Genomic DNA, 12,669 nt, shown 5'->3' on the forward strand with positions numbered 1-12,669 from the left:
ACTCCCTCGCCTGTTTTGCGTGGTTGCACTGAGTTGATGCAAGCTAAAAGCTTCAAGCATTTATTGGAAGACTCTGGCTCATCAATTCTTGGAAACTTTTATTTGAATTTCAATCAAGCCACCAAAATAATTACTCTTAAGAAGTACTCCATCCATATCCAAGAAGATATAGGACAATTGTACTGGGCTGATCCTACAAAATTTCTTGTCATAAATTTGCCTTTTTATGGAACAAAACACCAATTGGGAAATCCTTGTTCCTGACCAAAGTCTTACTACAATATCTTTTGCAAGCAACTGTCTTCAGATGTGACCATCTTTCCCTACAATTTGTTAACCTTTTTGAGTGTTTTATTGTTTACACGATCGTCAAAAATATAATCTCAGAGAGCTTTCTGTAAACAGTTGTCAGCCAGCATTCCATGCTTAATAGTAGCTGTTGTTGGACAAAGGTAATTGCAGACTTTATTTCTAGCTAACTAGAACAATTACCTCCAAGCAATGGCTAAAGGTGGATTAATCAGCTTAGAATGTTTTGAACTGGGCAGAGATGCTTTGTTGTCAATAAAGTGATGGACCAAGATACATGGTTTTCTGCACCAGTGTATTCTGATCACCCATCTTAACCATGCAGACAGTATAAAAGAAAACCAAATACTAGAGATGGAAAAGGCCAGTTATGCTTACAAAGAGGAGCAGGCATTTGTTCTCACGGATGGCTCCACAGCACCCAAGGAAACCCAGCAGAAAGAGCATTGCTCCCATGGCCAGCATGATGTATGCCCCAGTGAACAGCAGAGGATTAGTAGCTACTATCTCTCGAAATCCAGTGGGATCCACTATGACCCAGATTCCAACTCCAAGTAGACATGTGCCACCCAGCTGCCATGAACAACAACAAAAAGCAAATAACAATTAGAAACAAAATGTCTTCTTAGGGTTGTCAGGTCCCCCAGTCACAGATGGGTGATGGGGGATAGAGTTACCAGCTCCAGGCTAGAAAACTCCTGGAAATTTGGGGATAGGACAGGGACTTCAGTGGGATACAGTACCATAGAGTTCACGCTCCAATGCATCCATTTTCTCCAGGGAAACTGATATTAGTAATCTGCAGATATCTGTAATTCTGGGGGATCCCTAGGTCCCACCTGGAGGCTGGCATCTCTATTTTTTTACTAGGCTCCTCCACATCAGCTGTAAGTCATAGATCTAAATGCTGTATTAAGGGAATACCTCTGCAGTACAAGTTATGCAACTTTCCTCCTTTATGCTTCATTACTGGATCTATTTGTAGAAGACAGCATCCATTCTTTAACAACAGCTCAATTATTCCAGTGATTACCCTTCCTGTTGATTGAACCACCCCTCTTTTTTGGATAATTACAAAAAAAAAGGTAAAGATAGCCCCTTGTGCAAGCACCAGTCATTTCCGACTCTGGGGTGATGTTGCATCGCAATGTTTTCATGGGAGACATTTTATGGGGTGGTTTGCCATTGCCTTCCCCAGTCATCTACACTTTCCCCCCTGCAAGCTGGGTACTCATTTTACCGACCTCGGGAGGATGGAAGGCTGAGTCAACCTTGAGCTGGTTACCTGGACATGGCTGCTTGAAGGGCACTTGGTGTAATTAGTAGACTGGTCAAAGCCACCAAGTAATACACAGTCTTTCAGTTTGCAAAATATATATATTACAAGGATTCTGTATAACACATAATAATTCTTTCTTCAGTTTAATGGCTTAATTATTTGGGAACCGAAATAATTGAGCCGTTAAACTGAAGAAACAGTTGAAACGTCATCAAAATCTAGAGAGACATCTTTTTAAGAAAGCAGCTGCATTGAATTTACACTCCTCAGGAGCACCCGCCTTGTGAACTTCAGTTGGACTATTTCCATGTTTGGATTTATATCTATTCATTTGGGGACGGGGTTTTTTGGCCCCTTGGTGTTTCTGTTACTTTAAAAAGCCCTAGCACCGCTGGCCTCTATCATTATTGTATTGTTTATTATGTGTTATTCACAATCCTTGTAATATATTTTTTTGCAAACTGAAAGACGGTGTATTACTTGGTGGCTTTGATCAGGTTACCTGAACCCAGCTTCTGCCAGGATCGAACTCAGGTTGTGAGCAGAGAGTTTGACTGCAGCATTGCAGCTTTACCACTTTGTGCCATGGGGCTCTGTATCCTTTTGGTTATTGTAAACCTAATACATTAGTTTACAGGTCAGGAAGACTGGAGTGCCCCAGGAAAACATTACTATAGAGGGAGCATGATCACAGGCTCAGATGCACACAGACTTTATCCTTTCCACCACTGCTGTTGTTTTTACAACCTTTCTTACTGCCACTTTGGGACTGACAGCAGGTGGCCTAAACATCAGATTGGCCACTGCGGGTGAGATTGGGCACTGTGAGTGGCATTGGCTGCCAACTGAATACCAGATCTGGTTCAACATCATGGTCTTGACCTTTAAAGCCCTATGTGGCCTGGGATCATCATACCTGCAGGACTACCTGTCCCCATACCCCAGAGAGCTTTATGCTCTGCTGGTCAACACCTCCTGGTGGTCCCTGGCCTGAAGGATGTCCACTTAGCCTCATCTAGGGTAAGGACTTTTTTGGCCCTTGCCTCCACCTGGTGGAACATCCTCACACAAGATTAGGGCCCTGCAGGACCTATTACAGTTTTATAGGGCCTGTAAAATGGAGTTGTTCCACCAGGCTTTTAGTTGAGGTGGTGGACATCCAATTTTTCTATCCTCCCCTGTTCAAAACCCCTTTTCCAGTGCCCTGATGGATATGAACAAGACACTGAAGCTTCACGGAGGACCAATTTTTGCCTGGCAGAAGTCATGGGTTTTTGTTACTTTTTATTGTGCATCAATTGTTTTACTGTTTTTACTGTTTTAATCGTTTTGATGGATCTCTGTTGTAAGCCACCCTGTGCCCACTTGTAGGATAGGGAGGGGTATAAAATAAACCAAATCAAATCAAAGCTTCTTTTCTTGGCATATGAAAAGAGGCCTCTAGGTGGAAAAGAGGCCACTGGGTGACTTTTAATTTTACAATTGATTCCTTATCCTAATGTTGTTCAACTTCCAGAGCATAATGAACACTCCCTATGTAAAAATGGTACAGCTGTACTTAACAAACTGGATGCTTCCAAGCTGTGCCTCTGCAGTAACTAAAGTACCATAGTAAAGAAACTAGTTTGGCACTATTGCTGCTGGTCTGCTTATACTGGTGGTTATTGTTTGTTTGGTCTAATAGTAATCAGCACAGTGGCTGATACACTCTCACCTAGGCTGCTGATTTCTCATGGCAATGGTTGTGGAAGAGGGTCACTAAGAAGCCTTTTGTTTTCCTTTCAAGTCACAGCTGACTTATGGCAACCCTCAAAGCAAGAGACTAACAGGTAGTTTGCCATTGACGGCTGCCATGGTATTCCTTGGTGGTCTCCCACCCAAATAGTAGCCAGTGCCAACTCTGCTTTGCTTCTGAGATCTGACAAGATCAGGCTAGCCTGGACTTTCCAGGTCATGATACTAAGAACTCTAATTATTCAAAGGTATACTTATAGGTCTTATTTAGTGATACGGCCTCCATCTGCATCACAAGTAATTACCTACAAATATTCCAAACATTTTAGACACTGTACATAAATTTGAAGGGCTATTCTGCTTGCCGCCTTCCTAAAATACAGCTGGTTCTGATAATTCAGAGAACAGTTATGGGATTAAAAACTGAATGCTTACAAATATGAAAAAATTAAAGACAAACATCAGGTACTTCATGCAGCTCAAACAATCTCCTTCCATGGCTGTGCAATCAGGTTAATCCTGTAAAACATCAAGAACCCATTAATACACATTGTCATGTACATGGATATATAACACAATGAGGTTATTTATTTTTCCATTAAGGTCTCATTTATGTCAAATCCAGCCCTCATAACAAATGAATTTAACAGCCCTGGTCAGAACTGAAGGTTAAAAGTTGATTTCAAAATCAAATTTGCTGCTCACACAATGTAAATCTTGTGATGTACATGAATTTGGAACTGGGCAAGTTTTATTTTAGAAAGCCTTGGTCCATCATCAACTAGGATCCAACCTAGGGTTGCCAGCTCTGGGTCAGGAATTTCCTGGAGATTTCAGGGTGATGTCTGAGGAGGAGATTAGAGTTTGGGGAGGGGAGAGGGTTCAGCAGGCCCAAGTATTGCCCACCCTCAGTGGTCAAGGGGGACCTGGCAATCCTAATTTCAGCAGGTGCTTTCAGGCTGGTAGTATAGTGTTTTAGTAATTATTGTTTATGAGGCTGTTACTTGAAATTTGTTTTACTTTTACTGGTGTAATGATTATTTGGTTGGAAGCATCTCTGAGCTTGGGAGCAGTAGTGTAATAGTATTTAAAAAAAATAAATGTGTGTGTCCATTTTTTTTTTTCAGGAGTATCTGTAGCTGGAACAATCCACATACATTCTTCACTTCCCAGTCTAGCTCCAAAATTCTGTATTCTATTACATGGTACAACAGAAAAATGCATTTATGCTGGTGAAAGCAAAAATAAATTTATGTGGGGTTTGCAGTGTTTTCTACAAGTTTAGTGATAAATCCTTTCCATTCAGTTTCTCTTTGTTTTTCCTAATCTAATGAATTTGGGACTGCTGTACATTGACACAATGACTCTTTCCTGTGTGACCATGGTAACTGATCTGCTTCAGCTATGGTCCTTGATGAAGCTCTTGGCTGGCAGAAGTGCTCCCTTTGAAGGAGGAAGCATGTTGGTGGTGGGTGGAGTGTGCCTCAGGTAACAACCCAGTTCCAGAAAACATTCTGTTATCTGCATAGCATTTGACGAGTCTGAAAATTGGATCTAACTTTTTTTTTTGAGAAATGGGGAGGAGAGTAAAGGATGAAGCAGATAGGTGAATACAGCACAGCCAATGTGCAGGAACATAAGCACCTATTTTTCTGGGAGTTTATGTTTTCTGGGAATAAAGTGTCAGAAAGCCATAAATGCTGACTGACAGTGTGGCACTTGAATATTGTCTTCAAAGGGAGAAAGCAGAGAAACAGAGTTGATGTTCCTCTTCTGTATAAGAGGATTCTCCTGCATTCAGAGGAGACTTACAGAAATTCTCCCATAGTGGGTCTGAAAAAACAAGGCCAAAACAAATTTTCAACTGCTTGGTTTTACTGAAGGCAATTTCCATTCCAGTGAGATTTCTTCTTCATGTGTATGCAGATTTTAGGGAGCAAGAAGAGGGAATGGAGACAGATGCTTCAGCCTTACAGATCTCAGAAGGGTGATTTGTGATACCCAGTGGAATGAACCAATAGAGCTGTATTTCTAGCTAGATCAAGATGGGTAGCCGTGTTAGTTTGTCTGTATCAGTAGAAAAGAGCAACAGTCTGGTAGCACTTTAAAGACTATCTGAAGAAGCAAGCAGTGTCTGATGAAAGCTCATACCTGCCACAAATTTTGGTAGTCTTTAAGGTACTACTGGATTAGTCTTTGTTAGTCTTTAAGGTGCTACTCTTGTATTTCTAGCTGTTGGAGAAAAAGGAGCAGAAAGCAGTTACAAGTGTCATGAGGACTACTTAAAAATTTAGGGCTGCAATGATTGATGAATGCTTTGGATTAATTGCCTTTTAAATTCTTGAATTAACCTAAAAGGTGTATACGCTTATGTGACGGAACCGGCCCGATTCTGCCTTCAGACCCGGTCCCGTCAACTCCCTATTGAGTCGCCAACTCCTGGAGGGAGCTATTTCTCCTCCTGCCACTTGGGCTCGCTGCCACCACCTGCTCAGTCTAGGGGTTCAGATTGAGAGGAACAGGACTCCCAATCCCCCTCTCCAGCTATGAGGCCAGGCCTCAAGGCCCTCTGCCACCCAGTACTTGGGTATCACAGAGACCACAGCATTTCTTCGGGGAACCCCTGGAGGATTGGCACCTTATCCAACTGCATGCCTTCCCCCTTCCCCGGGGCCCCCTTCTTAAAGCAGCGTGGTCTAAGGCGGTTGGGGATCTATGTGGTACAGAGATTGACTGCCAGCATTTAAAACAGTAAAAATATTTAATTAAAAGAGAAAAAGAACAAAAGAACAAAACAAAAACAGTTGCATGTAAGCACAGCACAGCACCCGCACAGCAAACAGCATGACAAAGAAAAGGTGATTATAAACGCATCCTACTGTCCTTAGTCTAAACTTGCCCTGTCTTGTGGATGACTTACTTGGTCTGACTACCTGGGGGCCTTTTCCTGTGTAAATAGGCCTCTTCCCCAGGCAGGAGCTCCCATGCTGGCAACCTCTTCCCTCAAGCGCTAGCTGAGAACTCCTTCTCTTCCTGCTAACTCCAATCTCAAGAACAAAAGAACTTCCTGCCTCTCTAGGAGATTTTCCCCCTAGCATTGTTGGTTTGGCTCTGGAGGGGAGGAAGGGTTTGGAGAGAGGCTAGACCAAAGCCTGCTTAGGAGTTTCATGTTTTCCCTCCCAATGAAGCACCAACATTGACTAAAATGGTGTTTCTCCACAGCTTAATTAGACAGCAGATTTTTAAAAGTCAGTTGATTCATTTCTTTTTAATGCAAGTGAGTGACAGATGACATAACAGAAGCAGTATTCTTGCCTCTTTCATACATAGGGCAATGCCTCTTCTACAGAGGTGTCTACTGTGACATGTGTATGTATCATCTGAAAAGGATGCTCCTTTAGAACTTTTTATTCATATGCAAATGTGTACAGGTTTAGAACCCATGAAGTTAAGCAGCTAAGATTTCTTTGACCGAGTAGTTTGAAATCCCTTTCAAACTGAACTTCTGTGACCCTTCCCTTCAAATAACATCTCCACAAAACACTCCACATGTTCATTGATAATGTTGCAATTAGGGATCGGCAGGAATGCGAAAATGCTGGTTTATATTGTTTCATGGTTCATTGGGTTGCCCAATTCGGTGGTTCATTTCATTTCATATTCTTTTCAATTTCCTGAATGATTCATAGTTCATTGATTTGTTCAGTCCAGGAGGGTGTAGAACAGCTCCTAAGTGGGCTAGAGACACCAAACAAGGCAAACTCTTCAGTGGACTCTCCTCTACCTGCCCTCCATGTTTGATGTGAATTGGATTTTGGGGGACCAAGCTACAGCCCCGTCCCCCAAAGCAGGTACCCCCCACTCTCCTAGGAGTATGTCAAGCTGGGGAAAGAAAGGGAAGCTGCCCTGCATCCATCTCCATCTCCCCAGCCCCCTGCCTTCTGATCAGTTTCCAATAAAACTGACTAAAAGCCACAGGGGGTGGGGAAAGCAGAGCTGTAGTGTCTAGAAGTGCAGGGGGCTGAGGAATCATGCCAGGCTGTCTGGAAAAATGAACCAAACAACATGTAAAGAAAAAAGGCTGCTTCATTTTAATGTTCAGGTACAGTGGGATCAAATGAACCAGTTTGGAACTAGCCACAAATTGGCCATTTTTAGCATGAATCACAATTTGTGGTTCAGTTCGTGACCATCCATAGTTGCAGTCTATTCTGTAGAACAGACATGAAGCCCTGGCTGAATATTTGGCTCTTTTTTTTGGGGGGGGGGGTCTGTTTTGTCTGTCACCAAAACATATCACTTCTCACACTTCAAAATTTCTCCCCCAAACCACATGGTTCACAAAGCCTTTGGCATAATCTACCCTTATTACTGAAACTAAACTTAAACACCTCTAACTGGAATTAATACATATTGTTCCCTGGTTATTCTCCTCTCTCCCCTCCTGGGACACTGACTAATCTTTTTATGCTCTGTAAAGTGTCATAGACATCAGTGGCATTGTTTAAACACTAACCATAACAGTAGTTCAGAAACTGTTGTGATAGACGTTATTAAGTAATATGAAACATGTTTTGCTACCTAGGTGCAAGACAGAAATGGTGATTTAACACCTACGGGTCCTAACAGTGCTTTCAGTGATTACATATGAGATACACAGAGAAAAGTGATGTTGTCATTCTTCTCTTATTGCACTGTCCTACATTGCAAATTAAAAGGGATGGATACACTTACTTGCAAATTCGAATATGGCACTGAATAATAATATTAGTGATGGTGATATTATTAGAAGATAATTGTATCCTCTAATGAAACTACATTAGAGGATACAATTATCTATAACATTATCTCCATCAACCATTGGGTTGCAATTGCTTTTAATTCATTGATTTTATTGATTATATATGTATTTTCGTTGTATATTGCCTAGAGCCTGGCATTGGCCGGGATGAGGCGATTCATAAATTTAATAAATAATAATAATAACTTAAATGAGTAAGATATTCATCTAAGACAAAGGAAATGCCTTGTGGTACCTCCCACACTATCATGTCTAGACTACTTTGCATAATTCTGGTGGATAGAGATTGAAAAAAGTTGTGGATTTTAGTGATAAATCATTTTAAAATGGTGACATGACAAAACATGATAAATCACAGTATGCACTGACTGAAAACAAAAGCTATAAAGTCATTTTCAAATTAACAACTAAAAGCTTCACAATGGGTTCTCTTGGGTTTGACAAGGCTAAAGCCTTGGTCAAGCAAAGATTGTTAGATCAATCTATTCAAGCTGACATGGGAACTATAGGTGAATTGAAAATAGCTGTGATTTATAATCACTTATCTTTATCATATCCGATATTTTCTTCATATTTTGTTACTTTAGCGAATCCCAAGCTTCGGAAAGCATTTACAAGGGCTCGTTTTGATCTATTACCTTTATTGGCTAATGAAGGTCGCTTTAGGCAGATTCCTTACCAGGAAAGAGTTTGTATTTGTGACCAAACCTCTATTGATGACCTTTCTCGTGCCATGTTTTATTGCCCTGATTTTAACTCTGAATGGAATAGGTTTTTGGGTCTTATTCTGTTGTCTCTTCTTGGGAAGTCAAATCAGGAGAAACTAGTTTTTAAACTATCTGATAGAGATAAATACACTACTTTTCAAGTTGCAAGGTTTGCGGCTGTCGTCATGGAAAAGAAAATGAAGACGCCCCTCATTGATCGCTCCCTGTTATCACTCTCAGTTCTTTTCTAGTGTAGTCCTGGTTAAATTTTGTTGATGTTTTAAATTTTAAATTTAGATTGTTAAGGTTCTAAAAGTTTAGAATGTATAGATTTTTAGGTTTTAAAATTTTTATTGACATTTTATTCTAGATATTTTAGGATTGTATGATTTTTTATCGTAGTATGGAATGAGGTACTGGATGCTGCCTTGTGTTTTCTCTTCGTTCCCTTTCATCTTATTGCTGTATTTGGTTGGTTGCTATGGCAATACTTTTGCTAATGCAATAAAGATATTGATTGAATGCAGAGGGCATTTCAGTTCCAAAGCACTGACTTAAATACACTCTGAATTATGCTGGCTTTAAACTAATACAAGTAAGATCAAAGTCTGTTTTCCTTTCCCTCCCTAAGTCAGAGGGTTAATTAGAGAAGAAAAGAGATGCATAGAACACCAGAGGTTATGAATATTTATAAAATAATATAAACAGAGAATTGTACTAATGACTGGTCAAAAATATGCAATAGCAACCTAAACAGTATCTTATATGAAGACAGTGAAGAAAGTGATGTCAGTGATTGTGAGCAAATGAGCTTCATAAATTCTAGCGATGATGAGTTCTTGGGGTTTCCAGAAAACTAGAGTACTCAAACCATTAAATCTCTCCATTTGTTAATGACAGTGATAATGGTTCTTAATGCCACTGTTGACTGTTGTTCACTTTACATGGTTCAAATGTTATTCTGTTATAGTTTATTAAATATTTTATTACACTATTTGGTTCAGAATATTTTTCTTCCTGTTTTCCTCCTCTAAAAAATAGGTGCGTCTTATGGTCAGGTGCTAGTTTACATTTTTTTCAAAAAGAATTTAAAAGTTTGCTTAAAGATGAATATTATAATATAAACACAGGAAAAAAGAAAAGGAAATCAGATCCAGTTCAACACTCTGTGTCACACAGTGGAAAAAATACACACACACACTGTGGCTAATAGCAACTGATGGACCTCTGCTCCATATTTTTATCTAAACCCCTCTTGAAGGTGGCTATGCTTGTGGCCGCCATCACCTCCTGTGGCAGTGAATGCCACAAGTTAATCACCCTTTGGGTGAAGAAGTACTTCCTTTTATCCGCTTTAACCTGTCTGCTCAGCAATTTCATCGAATGCCCACGAGTTCTTGTATTGTGAGAAAGGGAGAAAAGTACTTCTTTCTCTACTTTCTCCATCCATGCATTATCTTGTAAACCTCTATCATGTCACCCCACAGTCGACGTTTCTCCAAGCTAAAGAGTCCCATAGGGAAAGTGTTCCAGCCCTTTAATCATTCTAGTTGCCCTTTTCTGGACTTTCTCCAATGCTATAATATCCTTTTTGAGGTGCGGCAACCAGAACTGCACCATCGATTTATACAGGGGCATTATAATACTGGCTGATTTGTTTTCAATTCCCTTCCTAATAATTCCCAGCATGGCATTGGCCTTTTTTATTGCAAACACACACTGTCTTGACATTTTCAGTGAGTTATCTACCATGACCCCAAGATCTCTCTCTTGGTCAGTCTCTCCCAGTTCACACCCCATCAACTTGTATTTGTAGCTGGGATTCTTGGTCCCAATGTGCATTACTTTGCACTTGGCCACATTGAACCGCATCTGCCACGTTGACGCCCACTCACCCAGCCTCAACAGATCCCTTTGGAGTTCCTCACAATCCTCTCTGGTTCTCACCACCCTGAACAATTTAGTGTCATCCGCAAACTTGGCCACTTCACTGCTCACTCCCAACTCCAAATCATTTATGAACAAGTTAAAGAGCATGGGACCCAGTACCGAGCTCTGCGGCACCCCACTGTTTACCGTCTTCCACTGCAAAGACTGCCCATTTATACTCACTCTCTGCTTCCTATTACTCAGCCAGTTTTTGATCCACAAGAGGACCTGTCCTTTTACTCCATGACTCTCAAGCTTTCTAAGGAGCCTTTGATGAGGAACTTTATCTAAAGCTTTCTGGAAGTCAAGGTAAACAACATCTATCGGGTCTCCTTTGTCCACATGTTTGTTCACCCCCTCAAAGAACTGTAACAGGTTAGTGAAGCAAGATCTTCCCTTACAGAACCCATGCTGAGTCTTCCTCAATAACCCGTGTTCATCAATGTGCCTACTCATTCTGTCCTTGATAATGGTTTCTACCAACTTTCCCGGTATTGAAGTCAGACTGACTGGGCTGTAATTTCCCGGATCTCTTCTGGAACCATTTTTAAAGATGGGGGTGACATTTGCTACCTTCCAGTCCTCAGGAATGGAGGCAGATTTCAACATATCTGGATTCAACTTCCATTCTCATCCACCAGTTCATTTTAATATCCATGTTTTCTAGTTCTTCTTTAGTTTTCAGTTGATTTTCTTTTCCCAACAAATCCTCATACCTGTAATTCTGGTTTGCTTTTAAAAGATTTGGGTGCATGAATGCTTCTACTGGCGAAACCCATCTTGGAACTTTTGAGTAGATTTTAGGCTTTAACCATGAACAGGTATGATATAGAGATTTCCAAAACCAATGATTCTTAAAGTAAGAGTGGCCTTCAAGTCTTTGATACCACAAATAAGCATGACATCCCATAGTCAAATCGTGTCCTTCAAACAACAGTTGTCCTTATCTTTCAACAACATCCAATCTCTTATCCACAACAGTACAGATGCTTTATAGTACAATTGCCAGTCTGGAAGACCCATACCTGCTGTTAATTTGGAATCCTGCAAGGTCTTTAATTTAATTCTGGATTTTTTGCCTTGCCAGACATATTTAACGACCATCTTATTTAACTCTTGAAAAAGTCCACTCTTTAGGAATATTGGAATAGTTTGAAAGAGAAATAGTGGTAAAACATTCATTTTTATCAAAGCTATTCTTCCCATTAAAGATAGGTTCAGATCATGCCATTTTTCCAAGTCTTTTTGAATTTCTTTAAGTAGTTTATCATAGTTGTCTGCTTTTAGATTGCTACATCTGTTTGAAATCACCACACATAAATATTTGATTCTTTTTTCATGAAGAAATCCTGATTTTTGCTGAAAAGCCTGAATTTGTTCTGCTGTCATGTTCTTGGTCAGAAATTTTGTTTTATAATAATTAATCTTTAATCCTACCTAATAACCAAATTGTTTAATCTTGTTTATGAGACAGTTTATAGAGTCCATTGGTTGTTCTAATATAAAAACTAGGTCGTCAGCAAATGCTCTAAGTTTGTATTGTTCGTTTTTTATCACAGCTCCCTTTATACTTGTGTTTTCTCTTATTTGATTGTTCAATACCTCTAATGAGAAAATGAAGAGTAGAGGTGACAGTGGGCAGCCTTGTCTTGTACCTTTTTGTATATGAATTGTTTCTGTTAGTTCGCCATTCATTGTCACCCTAGCCTTTTGCAGGAAGTATATTGCTTCTACTGTTCTCAAAACGTTTTCCCCACATTCCATACTTTTCAATTGCTGTAACATAAACTGCAACATTATCTTTCAAGTATCTTTTAGGCAAAAATCCTGCTTGGTCATAATGTATTGTAGATTCCAAAACTTTCTTCAAACATTGCGCCAGTATTGAAGCAAAAATGTTATAATCCACA

The 12,669-nt window shown here is 40.1% G+C and overlaps 1 protein-coding gene across 2 annotated transcripts in view; it reads right to left on the reverse strand.

Annotated features, from left to right (window-relative positions):
- Positions 1–12,669, reverse strand: part of TSPAN18 (tetraspanin 18) — a 438,254-nt gene that overhangs the window by 57,966 nt on the left and 367,619 nt on the right. For both annotated transcript variants that reach the window (XM_060262263.1, XM_060262264.1), the window contains 2 exons: positions 3,758–3,841; positions 688–882 (listed from right to left, as the gene is read on the reverse strand). In XM_060262263.1, coding sequence (XP_060118246.1) covers positions 688–882; positions 3,758–3,820 — 258 coding nt within the window. In that variant the 5' untranslated portion in view covers positions 3,821–3,841. The remainder of the gene's footprint in view (positions 1–687; positions 883–3,757; positions 3,842–12,669) is intronic.

Source organism: Heteronotia binoei, chromosome 21 (assembly GCF_032191835.1).
Source record: "Heteronotia binoei isolate CCM8104 ecotype False Entrance Well chromosome 21, APGP_CSIRO_Hbin_v1, whole genome shotgun sequence".
NCBI classification, from domain to species: Eukaryota; Metazoa; Chordata; class Lepidosauria; order Squamata; family Gekkonidae; genus Heteronotia; species Heteronotia binoei.